The sequence below is a fragment of the Desmodus rotundus genome, chromosome 3 (assembly GCF_022682495.2).
Source record: "Desmodus rotundus isolate HL8 chromosome 3, HLdesRot8A.1, whole genome shotgun sequence".
NCBI lineage: Eukaryota > Metazoa > Chordata > Mammalia > Chiroptera > Phyllostomidae > Desmodus > Desmodus rotundus.
Window position 1 is genome coordinate 55,132,380 of NC_071389.1, and position 17,893 is coordinate 55,150,272.

The window sequence follows — 17,893 nt, forward strand, 5'->3', positions numbered from 1 at the left end:
GGGAGGTAAGGGGGAGATGCCTATACCTTGATAACGGTATGTAATAAGAAGTTCCTTTACCTACATTGCTGCCTTATGCTCCCACCCATCCTCACCCTGGGATGCTCTGATGGCCGACCCCTCAGTCGAATCAATGATGCCACCCACCCCACCTACCAGTCACATTTCCAATTTCAGCGGTCTCCAGCTCTCCACCGTCAGTCCACTTTGATCCTCTACCTTGTCTATGGAGATAATTTACTAGTTGTCTCCTTACTAATCCTTCTGTTCATGAAGATTTCAGGCTACTCTAAGCCCTTATACTGAAATCTGTAAGGATTTGTGACACCAACAAGTAAAAAAAATTCGAAACCAGTTGGCAAAACTTTCCTGAAGGATAGAAATACTCAAGATCTAAAACTTATCGTAAGGATATGGATTCCACACCTCGATTTCCCCCTTTCCGCCTTATCCCCCGCTTCCTATTATGAAAGATCGTGATCTTAGGAATAAATAGTAAATTATGTGACAGTTAGGTTTCTTCCCGGGAGTTCCTTAGGGACGCATGAGTAACTGTGGGGGTGTGGGTGAGACGGGCGGAGGTGTGTGTGGAGACGAAGGTACAGAGGAAAGGTCTCAGGTTCCTAGAGCCCCCGACTCTTCCTTTGGTCACCTGGTCCCAGGCTGCCGCGACCCCGGGACGGCCTGGAGGGGTGTGACTCGGGGCCCGCGGCGTGCGCCGGTGCCCACCCCCGCAGCCCGCGCCCGCCCGCGCCGCGTGGCTGACCGCAGCGGCAGACTGGGCTCCGAAAGGCGCAGAGCGCCGCGCGCTGACCGGGAGAGGCGGGCGGGCTGCCGCCGTGCGTCCGCCACTCTGTCCTCCCTCCTCCACTCCTTCCGCCCCTCCCCTGGCCGCCGCGCTGTGTGAGTCCGGGAAACCGCCACTCCACGCCCGCAGCCCGGGTGCGGGGCCAGAACCGAGGCGGGGGCGGAGGGAGCGCAGAGTCCACAGCTCTCGTGGAGAGGCGGAGGGGCCCTGGGCTGGAAGGGCCGGGCTGCGCGTGTGTTTGCGCGTGAGAACGAGGCTGCACCGGGCTCAGCGCAAACCCGGCCACCGTCAGCGCGGAGCCCGCCAGCCCCAGCCCAGGTAGCCGCAGCCTGAAGCCTCCCCGCCGGCGCCCAAGGCACGCGCGGCAGAGCCATGAACACCAACGATGCCAAGGAATATCTGGCCCGTAGGGAAATCCCTCTGCTTTTCGAGGTAAGGGGCTAGGACTGGCAGGGGGACGGAGGATGGGGAGGATCGGCGTGTGTGTCGCGGAGGTTCGGCGTGAGGAAGCCGCACCCCGTCCCACCTCGCCGACGCGGGGCTTGGAAGTGAAGGGACTGGCAAGAAGCGCGCCCCCCACTCGCCCGGGGGGTAGCCGCCTTTCCTGGGAGTTGCCAGGGTTTCCTTGTGCTTTGGCTGGGCTCAGAAGCCCGCATCTCCCAGACCAAGTTTCAGTCTGCCAGCGGGTTGGGAAGCAGGCTGCACCGCTCAGAGGCGGACACTCTGGGTGGGCTACCGGCGGCGGCCGGCAGTGCCCTCTGGAGGTGAGGGCCAGGCCAGGTGGGGACGCTGGCGCCCAGCAGCGAGCCAGGTCTCGAAACTGCGGCGTACGGAGCCCTAACCCCTGCGCGCGCCGAGGGTCGGGGTCCCCACGGTGAAGTGCACGAGTGGACGAGAGCAGCTCTCGCCGGGGACAGCTCGGAGGAGAGGGATGAAGATGCAAAAACAAACCCATCTAGTGCCGCGCTACCTCCAGGGTGGCCGGCAGCCAGCGCTGCTCTGCGCTTTCGGTGAATGAACTCCTGAGCACGTTTTTCCGTCTGCTTGGAAGGGACTGTTCTCTGCGTCGCCTCCCCGGCCACAGCTTTCGCCAGCCCTCTCCAACTCCTCGGAGAATGCGGGTCAGAGAGGGACGGCGAGGCGGGCGTGTCTCCTGTTGCTGTGTCTTCAGTCCGCATCACAGCAGCATCTGCACTAGGGCCCGGGAGGCGGCGGGGGCGGGGACACTTGGAGAATGTGGAAGAGGAGCCTGGAGGAGCTATAGGAACCTTGGTTAGTTCTAAACCACCGTCTCTGTCGCGGATTGTTTTGCTTCCTTTTCTTTCTCTCCATATTTGAATTTTAAAATTTTGCTTGGGTTAAAAAAAAAAAAAAAAAAAGGAAGAAGAAAAAGAATGGAACTGAGCCAAGCTTCATAGCGCGAGTCCTGAAAGGAGAAATCCATTCACGGCAAACCTTGCCCCACCCCACCCCCATTTCTGAATGATAACTACACACCGATATAGTTAATTAAAGGTCCTGAGTTCCCCTTTTTGCTCTTTGGAGGGGTTTCTTCTGTTAAAAGAAAAATTTTAAAGGCCACTTGGAAAAATAATTTTGATTCTGTTTTCCAAATTATTTAAAAAATAGGCCACCATAATCACAGATCTTCATTTTTTGTTCACCTCTGCAAGCCACGGTTTTTAGGTCCATCTGAAGGGTAGATTTCCAGGTAAACCGCCCGCTTAACACAAGCCTGGTATGTGAAGCTCAAAACCTAGCAAGTGTGGTGCTCGTGCTTGAGAATAACCGGAAGGTGTTGTGTAAGGACAGGTCTTGGGGATTTGGAGGCTTCTGGTTAAGAATTTTATTTTTTCTTTTCAAAAAGTAAATAATAGAAAACAAGACTTGAAGGTATTTGTCATAAATACTACTACGGAGATCAATTTCCTTCCAACACTTCTAAAAGAATAACTAGAAACATCTGCAAGAGACTCACCTGATTGTAAAGTGCTCTTTACAAGTAAATGTGGGTATTGTTTTTCCTCCTTGGTGGAAGGTAACCACAGAGAATTTTGATAGTTTGTTCATGTAAATCTACATTTCGCATACAAATAAGTAATGGCAGGGTTTTGGTTTTCAGGTGCTAAGCTTTCCTTTCCTTGTCTTTTCTGTATATGAATGAGACATTCTAAAGTAGTTCGCACTGAGAAAAAAGGAAGTAAGCTCACTTAGGAGAAATGCAGTAATACAGTGTACTTACATGCAGCCCTGGACAATGGAAGATGGAAGACTGCTGGTGACCTCCAAAGGCAGGCAGCAAAGAGAATCTGTGTGGTGCACGGCAGTGACAGCAGTAAAACCTGGCCCTTCTCCATGTGATGGGTGTAGACAGCCAAACCACAGGCGTTAAGTTTCCAAAAATGGATTTTCTCTCTTAAAAACTACAGTGTACCCCTGGCTGGTGTGGTTCAGTGGATTGAGCTCTGGCCTGCGAACCAAAGGGTCACAGGTTCAATTCCCAGTCAGGGCGTAGGCCTGGGTTGTAGGCCAGGTCCCTAGTAGGGGGCGCTCTAGAGGCAACCACACATTAATGTTTCCCTCTCTCCGTCCCTTCCCCCCCTCTGAAAATAAATAAATAAAATGTTTAAAAATACTACAGTATAGGTATACAGAGTTTTTAAGTATCAATTTTAACAATTAGGTATCTATCAAACAATTAACTCAAAGAGACTGAGCAATAATGTTTGCTGGTTATCTTGGACCTGTCATGGTGGCTGGCTACTAAAAGAAAGGATTTAAATTATCCATGAAGGAGTAGAATGCATCCTCCCCATTGTAAAATCAATACCTGTGGGGAACCAGTTTTGTTTAAAGAGGCTGGAAATGTATATTTCCCAGTAAAAACAACAACAACAATAAAACTTTATTGAGTAAATTTACCTATTTTAGGCCATAATAAGGATAAAAAAATGAAAGACCAAATCTCAAATGATTCATATTGTAGTTGGATTATGCATGGTGCACAGATAATCTGGCATTTTCTTTTCATCCCATATCATATTTTTGCAAGATATAGAGAAAGGAGTATATGGGTTTTTGAATCAGAAACATTGAGTTGGAACCCTGGGCCTCTGAGTTTCTAGGGGAAGAACCTTGATCACTTACCTTTCTGAATCATGATTTCCTAATCTATAAAATAGGGATAATAATGCTGCATAGGGTTGAGAGTGCTTTGGGTAAGCTAATGCACACAGAAACACAGAGTGAGCACTGCCTGAGAATTCACTATGTTAACAGAGGAATGCGAGAATCTAAATACAGTGTGTATGTGTGCATGTGTGTGTAAAGCGGATTTTAACACACAGACTGGAGGTGGATGCCCAAGTTAGTTTTTTCCCTCCATCTGCCATTGAACTGTTTTGATTGAATACTATTGCCCACACTATTTAGGATTTCAGAGAACAAATGTACCTAGTAAGAATTGCCTACCATTTTGAGCAAATTGCACTCGAATAATTTGAAAGTAAAATACTGTATTTAGGAAAGGTGTCAGCTTTTCAAAGTGTGTTATGTTTTGTGCCATTAATGTACATTGGTGATAATAATCTCAAATTCTTTTTCCGTGAAGTACTCTAAAGGAAAATATTTTGCACCAGTCCAGTTCCCAGGAGTCAGCATTTCCAAATTTGTAGCATTTTTAGAAACTAGTACATGTGATACATCAGACACCAGGAACAGAAAAAGCAATACAGGACCTTGCTTTTTCTCTCCTCTCTGTAACCTCAGCGGACATTATATATCAACATTTTTTGTGAGCCTCGGACTTTATGTTTTGAATGATATGTTTTTCCTAATTTGAAAACTGTCCACTATCCACCTACTACGTGCCAGGGAAAGAGTCAGAGGTTGGAGATTGAAAAATAAATAAGACCCACACTTACAGATTTATAGTTTAAATGAGGGGACTGACATGTCAACCAATGATTTCAGTATAAATGACAGGTAAGTTTTTTTTCTGGGTACCATGTGAATGCAGAAGAAGAACTCCACAAGCCAACCTGAGGACTCAGGGGATATTTCTTTAAAATGACAATAATATTAACTAAAACAGCATTTATTGAGCACTTCGTATGGGCCAAGCGCTTAATATGTATTTTACAAATATTACGTGTTTACTCCTTAAAAACCCTCTGAGGTAGGTATTACTTCCATTCAACACAGGAAGAAACTGAGGCTTAGAGACTTCAAGGATGGATAGGAATGAGCTCAGTAATGACCGGCGCATTTTACACCCTGCACTTCACCTCACGTTGATAGAACTGGTCCATTTTAAACAATTCAGTTACCCACATTGTTTAAAAAGCAAAAATGCTGAGCTGAAAACTAATCGGTTAAAAATGTGAGGGGTTATCTTAATAAATCAGATCATAATTTCAACTCTACTTGTTAAAAAGACAAATGCAAAGAACAAAAACAACTGAGAATTTAGAGAAGGGACATACAATATTTTAACAGAGGTGGTTTTAAAACCTGCGCGGGCACCTTTTGTTTTGTTTCAGAGCCTTTTGAATGGACTGATGTGTTCCAAGCCCGAAGACCCAGTAGAGTACTTGGAAAGTTGTTTACAGAAAGTAAAGGAACTAGGCGGCTGTGACAAGGTGAAATGGGATACATTTGTCAGCCCTGAAAAGAAGACCTTACCTCCTCTCAATGGAGGACAGTCACGGAGATCCTTTCTAAGAAGTGGTAATGTATATGCAGAATAATCGTTCATAGTTATAGCAGTTCTCCTTAAAACATACCATACAGACTGTAGGCAATGATTTCATTCATTAGGTTTCTAAACTCCTGGAAGGATATTTGGCCCAGGGACATGATTCATCTCTCTCTGCTACTAATTCTAATCACCTCTATGGTTAGACAAACACAATTACATACTATCGTCCAGCAATTCACTATAAATGAAATTTTACATCACTGACTTCATTTTTTTGTGAAATGAATTGCACTTGCAAACTATGAATAGTTCTTAAAATTGCAAATAAGACATTTGCAAATAAATGAGTAGATGACAGACAAAATTGATAGTTATTGCTAGCTAGGAAGAGATTTTATTATTAATATGGTTCTAAATTCAGAGTTGATATTAATGCATCTGCATAAATGCATGTGAAGTTTATACTGGTTAATTCAACAAGGATTTATTCAGCAGCTACTGAATGCAATACGTTAGATTAGAGACTTGGGTGCTATAAAAGAAGTAGAAGACATGAACACGTTTAACAATTTTAGGAGTAGTGGGAAACTAAGAACTAGAATTCCTTAGAGGAGATTCATGGTATTCTGATAGCTTTCTGAAATATGTGCTTATCAAAATTAGTGGTTCAGCATCAACCAACCAGCCTTTCAGGCTCTGGATAAAATTGTGAAGTATAATATTACGTGCAAAATGGAATCAGTTCTAGGTAGGGGAAACTAAATCAATTCTTTCCCACTATATTTTCCAAATTTAAACCATCCTCAAAAATTGTATCATGAAAAGTTCCAGCTATAAACACAGAATTTGAAGTGGAGATCATTCTACTTGCTGGAAGTACAAGGGGAAATAAATCTTAGTTTATCTTATTTAGTCATGACCCACTTAGATTTTATCTGAACGCTGTGTGGGAAAAAGTCAAATAAATGTGTTAATTTTTAAGAAACACAAGCAGAGAGGGAAAGCAGAAACAACATTTGCTTGGAAAAATCTCCAGAGTGGGGAAGGTTCCTTCCCTGTCCGTGCAGGAGTCATCACTAGGTGATTTGGGATTGGGTGCTCAAGGGGGCACCTTTAGCCAATCACTGCTGTGCCATACCACCTAGTACATTACTGCCTGAGTGAACAGGATGTTTTCATGGGTCTGAAGCGTTCATACACATTTCCAAAATGGCTAACTTACTTCCTAGGGTGTGGTCATACTGTTAGAATCTGTCTCAGTGTTAAATACATGCCCCATGCCCTAGTTAAATCAACTGAGACAAATAAGGTTAACTGCTTTCTAAACCTTAAGCACTAACAAACCTCAGGTGTTAGTGGATTTAGTCTAAGAAATTTTTATGTTTTTAAATTTAAATCTAAAAGGATATGACATTGCCTTAGTTGAAAAGCCACTATCAGACTGTTATATAAAGTGACAGTTTTGCAACACAATGAAATCGATCTCTATTTTATACTGTTACTTGGCTTGATTATGCACAGAAGCCAGGCAGGCCAGTGTGCGACAAACAGTGGTGTGAACTGTGGTCAAACCAGGGGGCAGAACTGGAGAGAACAATCATTGACTAAAGGCAAGAACAAATTTTGGAACAATGTTAAGCTGGACAAAACACATCTAGGGGGCTCTATTGGGCCCACAGGTGATCAGCTTTTAACTCCTGACCTGGCAGGAGAAGCTAAAACATGAATAGAAAATGTAGGTTTAACTTTCATTCGAATTAAAATTGCTTATAAATTTTACTCTCCATACCTGTTAATACTTCACCAGAATCCCCACTAGAGACCTTTAATTAGTCGTCATATAGAAGCTTCCTATGTACCATGGGGACAAGAAGTTATATCACACTGTCCTTTTTTTAGAATATATGCTAAAAGACAGACAATGATTTGTCCTGTAATAATAAAATTTTATTTAATGAAGTGCTTTACACATTTTTGCTTTGAAGCTTTGAGCTATAATTTAGGGAATAGGTTTTAAATTCAACAAAATTGTTAACCTTATAGTAATTTAAAGCATTATGGTTATTTCTAGGAATACAAAGTGATTCGTGCATTCTTGGTAAAACATTGATACAGCTATGCCGATATGTAGTTGTAATGAAAAAATATTCAATGAAGTAAACATTTTAATCATTTAAGGCCCAGGGGTGTCCAACCTGCTGCCCACAGGCCACATGCGGCCTAGCATGGGTATGAATGCGGCCCAACACAAAATCATAAATTGATTTAAAACCTTTTTTTTGCTCATCAGCTTCTGTTAGTGTTTATGTATTTAATGTGTGGCCCAAGACAACTCTTCTTATTCCAGTGTAGCCCAGAGACACCAAAAGGTTGGACACCCCTGAAAACAAATTACTTTTCTAAGTAAAAACATGATAAAAAGCAAGGATAAATTTGGCTGACAGTTCTTTAAAACACTTTACTATAAATATGAGATGAGCATCTACTTTTTTGCTATATGTGTACAATTTAACAAATAATTGCTTGTGGATAAGAGTTCTAGTCCCCTCTTTTCAAACATAGATAGAGCTTCTCTTCTGGACTTGTTGTCATCTTGTACTCAACATATCCAAAACCAAACATACAAACATACCATATTGCTTCAAAACCAACACTCCCTTCTCCTTTTCCTATTTCCATGAAGTCAGTGAGTCGGTTGAGCAATAAGATAACCATTTATTGCATGCTTTGTGTCAGACACTCTTTTAGGACTGCGCATGTATGCACCAAGAAAGAACAAACATGGCACCTTCCCCCTTGGAGTTTACAGTCTAGCAATGAAGTCAGGCATTAAAAATAGAATTAGAAGCACAATAGGTGCTACAAGAAATGTCATATGTTGTAGAACTAACCATATCAACAGGAGGGTGATTCCACTCTAGGCTGGGGTTCAGGACAGACATCCTGGAAGAAGTGACATGCTGATAGAGACAGTAAGCCAAGTGGGTGTTAGCTAGACAAGGATGGATGAGATTGAAGTATACTAGGGAACAGACAAAGAAGTTCCTGGTGCAGAGAAGAGGCTATGATGCAGACAGGAAGGAGAGAAGCTCAGTATTTGTGGAACAGGGAAGAGAGGGCAGAAACGTAGTGTATGAAGTGCAATGTGTTCCTTACTCTTTTAGACTTGAAACATGGCAATTGGTTCTGAACTGTCACTTCCTTTCATTTCTCTTCTCCCAATTCTAACCATGCCCTTTGCATCCAGCCATTCACTTCATTTCCTGTACTACCCCTCTAATCTAATCCCTAACTTCTTACGTGTGGATTACTGTAACAACCTCTTAGATGCTATTATTTCTGCTACTAGTCTTTCCTTACTCAAATCCATTCTAACCACAACTAGAGTAATCTTCCTTTAAAAATTTCATATTTCATCGTATCACTTTTCTACACCCTCTCCCAAATCCCTCCACTGGCTTTCTACCAGATTAAAGCTAAACACCTTTACTCTGGTATTCAAAGCCCTCCACATTTTAGCAACACTCTACCTACCCACCCTCTGGTTTTTCCCCACGGGAAACCATCTATTTCAACAAGCCTGTTCTCTTTGTTATTAATTCAACAAATGTTGGACACTGATGTTGTGCTAAACACAGTTCTAGATCCCAGGGATACAGAGCTCCAGCTAGGTAAGGACCCTGCTGTCCTGGAACATACATTCCAGTGGGAGAAGACAAACAATAAATGAGTAAGAGACCTCTCAGATGGAGAAGTGGTAGGTGCGGTGTGGAGCATAATTAGTGATGTCCTCAAAATTACTTGGGTGGCCTACCTAGATTAAAATGTCACTAAAGTCCTCTTTATAGGAGGTGACATTTAAGCTGAGATTTGAATGGCAAGAATAAATAAGCCATGGGACCAACAGAGAAAGAACATTTTAGGCAATGAATTGTGGGGACAAGTGTGAGAGCAAGCAGACATGCAAGAGTCTATTATTGTAGTTCAGGTAAATGATGGTGGCTGGGGGAAGGGTTGTGGTAGTGGATGTGGATTTGGGGTGTGTTTTGGAGCTAAACTCAATGGGAGTATTCTTTGGGTAGGATTGCATCCCAGATAGTGGAGGAATAAGTGGAAGCTACACTAACCTCCTCCCAAGACCACCTGGATTTACAACTAAATTGTAGAGAAATCATCCAGAATAACCAACTTAACACTAGCTGGAGAGAAGCCTTAAAACCGTGGACAGACAGAAGAAACCACTTCACCACAACATGACTGGTAGGAAGTGCAGAGGAGATGTGAGAGGGCTGTCTGGGCTCCCATGGGCAGCAGCTGAAGTGCTGGAGGGATATTTTAGTGGTCATGGGGTTCCCCCTGAGAAGTGTGGTCTAAAGATGGTCTAAAAGATGCAGGGAATAAGAAGCATAATTGGTAGGTACAAAATAGACAGGGGGATGTGAAGAATAGTATAGGAAACAGAGAAGCCAAAGAACTTACAAGTATGACCCATGGCCATGAACTAAGGGGTGCATTGCTGAAGCAAAGGAGTTACTGGGCAGAGGGAAGCAAAGGGGAAAAATTGGGACAACTGTAATAGCATAATCAAAAATATATACTTTATAAAAAGAAGAAGAAACTCAAATAAATGATCTAACTTCACACTTCAAGGAACTTGAAAAAGAAAAACAAAGCCCAAAGTGAGTAGAAGGAAGGAAATAGTAAAGATTAGAGCAGAAATAAATGAAACAGAGCCTAAAAAAAAAAATACAAAAAATCAATGAATCCAAGAGCTGGTTTTTTGTAAAGATAAACAAAATTGACACACATTTAACCACACCCATGAAGAAAAAAAGAGAAAGGACCCAAATAAATATCAGAAATGAAACAGGAGATATAACAACTTACACCAAAGACAAAATGTTGTAAGAAAATGTTATGAATAACTATATGCCAGCAAACTAGACAACCTGGAAAAGATGGATAAATTCCTAGAAACATACAATCTTCCAAACTAAATCAGGAAGAATCAGAGAATCTGAATAGACAGATTACAACTCATGAAATTCAGTAATCAAAAAACTCCCAACAAACAAATGCCCAGAACCAGATGGCTTCACAGGTGAATTTTACCAAACATTCCGAGAAGAAGTAAAACCTCTCATTCTCAAACTATTTCATAAAGTTCAAGAAGAGGGAAGGCTCCCAAACTCATGAGGCGAGCATTATCCTAACTCCAAAACCATATAAAGACACTACAAAGAAAGTTATAGGACAATATCCCTGATGAACATAGATACTAAAATCCTCAACATATATTAGCAAACCGAATACAGCAATGCATCAAAAAGATCATACAACATGATTAAGTGGGATTTATTACGGGAATGCAAGTTTGGTACATTTGTAAATCAATAAATATTCACCACGTAAAATGAAGTATAAAAACCATATGATCATATCAATAGATGTAGAAAAAGCTTTTGATAAAATCTAGCACCCATTTATCATCAAAGCTCTCAGCAAAGTGGGAATAGAGGGAACACACTTAAACATAACAAAGGCCATATATGACAAAGCCACTGCCAGCATCATACTCAATCGGCAAAAACTACAAGCATTCCCCTTAAGATCTGGAAGAAGACAGGGATGTCTGCTTTCACCTCTCTTATTCAGCATAGTACTGGAAGTCCTAGCCACAGCAATCAGGCAAGAAGAAGAAATAAAAGGCATCCAAATTGGAAAGGAAGACATAAAACTCTTTATTTGCAGATGACATGATACTTACATAGAAACCCCAAAGATTCTGCAGGGAACCAGTTTGTTTTAAATCTGGCAAATGTGACTCAGCTCTGTATGGAAAACTTACAGAAGCGAAGTGGTGGGCAAGAGCCCGACCCTCAAACCGGGTTTTCCCATAGGAATCAGGCCTAGAAAATGCATTCACAGTGTTATGGCTCGCTCTTGCTAAAACTCCCTCACCCTGGTCTAAAACCGTAGATGTTTAGTGCCTATCGTCAAGGTAATTTCCAAAGCCTGTGTGAATTTTCCCAAGAACAGAGCTAATCATCTCACCACCTTTTCCTTCTGCATTTGTTATTTTCATTTCTTTGATTGTACCTAAAATGTAGACAACAATATTCTATGTAATAGATAATAAATCCTTCTTTGATGTAAAACCTGAGAAAAACAATAAAAGCCTGTCCAGGCAAGGGTTGGTGCACTCTCCCCTTCAGAGAGTGGCCAAGGTGCTCTCCCCTTGAGAGAAGTGGCCGCAGGACTCTCATCTTGAGAGTACCATACCTTCCCTTTTTCTCCACAGAACTGCAGTAGTCTGTGCATTTGTTTTCATATTCAGTCACAACACGCAGAATCTGCGGGCCAGAGTCTGCCACAAGATTCCACCGAGAAACTACTAGATCCAATAAATGAACTCAGCAAAGTAGCAGAATGCAAAATTGATATCCAGAGATGAGTTGCATATTTATATGCCAATAACCAACTAACAGAAAGGGAAATGAAGAAAACAATCCCACTTACAATTGCTTCAAAAGGAATAAAATACCTAGGAATAAGCCTAACCAAGGATGTAAAAGACCTGTTCTCAGAAAATTATAAGACATTGAAGAAAGAAACTGAAGAAGAAACAAATGAGTGGAAGCACATACTGTGTTCATGGATAGGAAGAATTAATGTCAATAAAATATCCATACTACCCCAAACAATCTATAGATTCAATGCAATTCCTCCCAAGATTCCAATGACATATTTCACAGAACTAGAAGAAATATTTCAAAAATTTATATGGAACCACAAAAGGCCCCGCCTAGCAGCAGCGATCCTGAGAAAGAAGAACAAAGTTGGAGGAATCATGCTTCCTAATATTAAACTACACGAGAAGGCCATAATCAAAACAGCTTGGTAGTGGCATAAAAACAGACACATAGATCGATGGAACAGAATAGAGAACCCAGAAGTAAACCTACACTTTTATAGTCAATTAATAGTCAACAGAAGAAGCAAGCACGTACAATGGGCCAAGATAGCTTATACAATAAATGGTGTTGGGGAAAGTGGACAGATACGTGCAGAAAAATGAAAGTACATCACCTTTTTACACCACACACGAGAATAAGTTCAAAATGGATCAAAGACTGAAATGTTAGACCCAAAACCATAAAAATCCTAAAATATAGGCAGCAAAATTTCGGACATTCCTCATAGAAATTTATCAGATATATCTCCCCAGGCAAGGGAAACAAAAGAAAAAATAAACATGGGACTTCATCAAACTAAAAGTTTTTTTTGCAAAATGAAGGAAATCATCAACAAAATAAAAAGACAACCCACAGAATGGGAGAACATATTCACCGATACATCTGATAAGGGGTTAATATCCAAAATTTATAAAGTACTTACAAAACTTAACACCAAATCAAATAATCCTATTAAAATTGGGCAAAGGATCTGAATAGACACTTCTCCAAAGGGGACATATAGATGGCCAACAGACATATGAAAAGATGCTCAGTGTCACTAATCATCAGAGAAATGCAAATTAAAACTACAATGAGATGCCATGTCACACCTGTCAGAATGGCTATCATCAATAAATCAACAAACAAGTGCTGGTGAGGATGTGGAGAAAGGGGAACCCTTTGACACTGTTGGTGGGAATGCAGATTGATGCAGCCACTGTGGAAAGCAGTATGGAGATATCTCAAAAAATTAAAAATGGATCTGCCTTTTGACTCAGCTATCCCACTTCTGGGAATATATCCAAAGGAACCCAAAACACCAATATGAAGGAACATAATCACCCCTATGTTCATTGCAACATTATTTACAATTGCCAAGATAGGGAAGCAGCCCAGGTGTCCATCAGTAGATGAGTGGATAAAACAACTGTGGGACATTTACACAATGGAATACTACTCGGCTGTTAAAAAAAAAAGGAAAGAAAAAAATTGTACCCTTTGTGACAGTATGGATGGACCTGTGTTAAGTGAAATAAGCCAGAGAAAGACAAATATCATATGATTCCATTTATATGTGGAATCTAATGAACAAACTGGACTAAAAAGGAAAATGGGGTCAGACTCATAGAAGGAGAGCAGATGACAGATAGTGGGGTTGGGTAGTTAGGGGGTGGAGGGATTGAGCAAAAAGATAAAGGACTCATGAACTTGGACAACAGTGTGGTGATTGTTGGGTGATTGTTGGGGGAAGGAGGAGTATAAGGAGACTTAAGTGGTAATGGGAAAAAATACCATAAAGATTACATTTAAAAAAATAAAGTCAGTGGGAGTAGATATGAAGAATGAGGGGGAAAGTAGTCAAGGATAATGCCTAGTATTGCCCTGTGTTGGGTGAAGTAATTCAACTCCAAGGCAGATCAGGATACTGTTGTCAGTGCCTTCCCTGACGTAGGCCTCCCCAGAATCTCCCCAGAAGGAATACCCACCGTTATGTGCAGACCACTCCATTCCTTTTGTAGAACTTAAGGGAGTCCAGTGGGACAGTAGTCAGTGACCTCACTTATCGTACAAACAGAGAATGGGAATTTCTACCTGATCAACACCCCATAAGGGGGTATAAATTATGCCACACTAAAATCCAGCAGTCCCCTCATGGAAGGCCAGGTGTCCTCCTGTCTCCTTTGTGCAGGTGTCTTTGGGTAGTTAGGGCTTCTCTCTGCCTTCTGGAATACTGAGACATGGGGTGAGAAAGGAAGGAGCCATGATATATAGAGAGAGAGACAATTGGTTAAGACCATCTGCCTGACTTGGGCTTTCTAGCTCTGTCCTGTGGTCCTTTGGAATATTTCATTTGTATTTCCAACTCTGAATCTTTGGGTTTTGTTTCCACCAACTGAGATATACTTGTCTTTCAAGGTTCAGGCCATGTGTCTTGTGCAAGTCCTTTCCTACCACTCCAACCCAAATGGATCTACCCATTCATTGAACTTCTGCCATTGTAGGTGTAAACTTAAATCATCAGTTACATTTATAAATCAAGGAAGTTAATGATAATCAATATTGGGAAAGTAAAATTCACTGACATTGAAAGATATTCTAAATGTAGAAATTGTCTGCTGCCGTTTTACCTGTCTTATAACAGGACCCTAAGTTTTTGTGCACTATGCCACCGAGCCATTCCACTGGACTACATCAGAGTGCCTGCATCGTAGTGATTGTGTCCTGTATTTATTAAATACATGAAATATGTTATGCATAGCATTGACTCCTTGGGGAGTTACATGTGGTTGTGAAAGTTGTGATGGTTGTGTATATTACACAAGTCTAGCGAGTATCATATGCAGAGAGCAGGATGTATAAAAATGACCAAGCAAGACTAGGCAGTATTTAGGAAGGTTCCTTCAGGCCAAAGTTGGCAAACCATGACCTATGGGCCAACTCTGGCTCACTGTCTGTTTTTATAAATAAAATTTTATTGGAATACAAGTACATCCCTTTGTTTATACAGAGTATGGCAAAAAGAGGTTCACAGCTGTATGTTCTTGTATTATTAATTATGCATTATTTTTCACATGAACAATGTAAACCTACTTTTGCCCTACTCTGTATGTTGTCTATGACTGCATTCCTACTACTGTGGCCAAGTTGAGTCTAAGACCGCATGTCCCTCAAAGCCCAAATTATGGACTCTCTGACCCTTTAACAAAAGGTTTGCTGAATACTTATGAGATAGGGTCTTCCTCAAGTTGAAAAAAAATCAAACTCATTTATAGTTTTTACATGTTCTGTACTAATTGAGTAAGTGCAAGAAAGATTTGTTCTGCTATTATTTTTTTCCTTTTCAAAGTTATCTTACTTTTTTGCAGTAATGCCTGAAAATTCAAATTTTCCATATCGGCGGTATGATCGGCTCCCTCCAATCCATCAATTCTCCATAGAAAGTGACACGGACCTCTCCGAGACTGCGGAGTTAATTGAGGAATATGAGGTTTTCGATCCTACTAGACCTCGACCAAAAATCATTCTTGTCATAGGTATGAGGACAGAAAGCAAAATTCTCATACTATTTCTAACTTCATTTATATATTTACATTTCAAAAAATTATGTCAATTATGTATCACATTTGCAAATACTTAGTGGATAAAAAATGACAATCAATAGAAACAAAGGCTCCAGAAACAAGTAGATGGAAATATTTTAGCATAATTTTCAATAAAACAAATTGTTATAATTATACAATCTAATGCTATTGTACTTTTATAGAATCCATTAGAGGGTCATGTTCCTATATAATGAATTGAAAGTAAGTGCTGACCCCTTCAGAAATGTTTGTCCTGCGGTTTTGTCCAATTTTTAACATAGATAACTGAATTTATTAGATGTTTTCTAGACATGATATGTTTTTAACTTTAACTCAACAAAATTAATATTTATTCACTATTACCTTTAGAGGGAACAATAATAACAATCATAATAAGTTGGTAACGATGCATAAATGAATCTTCCTTATGGCAAACTGGCAACTACAATAAAATGTAAGTTTTGATGTTATTAGAAAAGCATATCTAAAAGAGAAGTGCTTTACACAGCATATAACATCTGAGAATTAATTAAAAAATTAGTAGTTAATTTTTTAATCGCCACTATGAATCTTATGCTGAATAGAGAAGTATCAGTCTGATGCCACTTCACAAGAATAAATATTGAAAATGTTTTAAGTATTTTTTCCAGAATGCCTTTTTTGACCTCTCTTGCAAATTCTAATTTCCTCAAAATCTATAAAAAAATATGAAGAGACCTGTGACCATGAAATATATGTAGCTATTGTCTCACTTTCCAGTTTGACTCGGCCTACACAGTGATTACCAAAAGCAAAAATCTAATGTGAACTACTCAAAGCTATTCTAGCCAGCAAGTGTTAACAGAGGGCAAAATGTATACAGCCTTCATGCACAGAACTGGTCCTAGAAACTCTAATATCCCTAAGTGTAATGAAAATGGAATCCCAAACATATTTAACCCTGAATTGTTTAAAATAATGTAATAGAAAGGAAATAGAGAAATCAACTTTCCAAAAGTCAAAATATTCTTATAGTGTATGGAGTCACTCGTGTCATAAACTTCTCTCTATTCTTAAAAATGGAATTTTTGTGTATGTGTTTAAAATTCTGAGATCCTTAGCTATAAGACAAAGAAATGCTTTATTAGAGGAGGTACAGAATAACTGGAAATTATTTTACCATTTATAATGAAATGATTTTTAATGGAATGAACAAAGGAGGCTTGATGGACCATAAAAAAAGTATAATACTAAATTACCCTCGTGTAAAACAGCCCATAGGCGCATGTTTTGTGGGTGGGAATTTTATATAAAAATGATTAAAGTATTTCAGTAAACCAAGATCTTTGGAGAAGACATGAATGCTCAAATTTCCTCCAAGTAAGAGTTCTTTTTTTACTCAGTAAAATCAATTTGCATTCCAAGGGTGTGATTTTGGGTTTTAGACTGGCATGCTATATGTAACATTTTATGTATTACAAGAATGATATAAAACCAATGATTATAAATAACTTTTAGAGGATTGAGATAAAGAAGAAAGGAAAAGCCAGAAGTTAGGTTATCTAAAAAAACGGGAGCCATTTTATGACTTTTGAGTAATTATAACATAATTGTGCCTAAACCTTATAAATTTTTACTTTCCAACCTGGAAAACTGGTTGGGGAGGTACAGATACTTACATGGTGTTACATCCAAATAAACAAAATTTCCTTCTGGATTTACAGAACTTTTTTTTGAGGTGCCCTTCTTGGTACAGATACTAATCTCTCTTATGTTAATGTAATCATAAAATCTAAGAGTTAGATGGATCCTAATATTTATAAGTATTATAAATAAATAAATACAACAAAATTTAAGCTCACTCTGAGTTCAGAGAGAAGAAAGTAAAATTAATATTTAAGAATAAATAAGTAGTCCTGGCTGGTATAGCTCAGTGATTGAGTGCCGGCCTGCAAATAAAAGGGTTGCTGGTTCAATTCCCAGTCAGGGCACATGCCTGGGTTGTGGGCCAGGTCCCTAGTAGGAGGTGTGCGAGAAGCAACCATACATTGATGTTTCTCTCCCTCTCTTCCTCCCCCTTTCTAAAAAATAAATAAATAAAATATTTTTTAAAAAAGAATAAATAAGTAGCCAAACTCATCCAATAAATTAATGCTATTCTCTGTCAATTGTGCTAATCAATTTTTTGTTGTTATCTGCTATTGCTTCCATTAGTTGACAAAAACCAATTTTTTTCTGTGAATGTGCCATACTTTCTTAGTGTTTAATTTTTTTAATTCAGTGGACTTTTTAATATATTAGTTTGATGGTTTGTGAGATTAAGGGTGAAAATACGGCTTACAAAAAATAACTCTTATTTTTCAGGGAT

General features: G+C 40.1%; 1 protein-coding gene across 2 annotated transcripts in view; it reads left to right on the top strand.

Annotated features, from left to right (window-relative positions):
• The first annotated feature begins 852 nt into the window (after nucleotides 1-852).
• Nucleotides 853-17,893, top strand: part of AK5 (adenylate kinase 5) — a 202,144-nt gene continuing 185,103 nt past the window's right edge. Inside the window, exons 1-3 of one of the 2 annotated variants that reach the window (XM_024565514.4) lie at nucleotides 853-1,240; nucleotides 5,350-5,536; nucleotides 15,331-15,498. In XM_024565514.4, the coding sequence (XP_024421282.2) occupies nucleotides 1,181-1,240; nucleotides 5,350-5,536; nucleotides 15,331-15,498 (415 nt within the window). In that variant the 5' untranslated portion in view covers nucleotides 853-1,180. The remainder of the gene's footprint in view (nucleotides 1,241-5,349; nucleotides 5,537-15,330; nucleotides 15,499-17,893) is intronic. The other variant, XM_024565515.4, reaches the window with a different exon arrangement.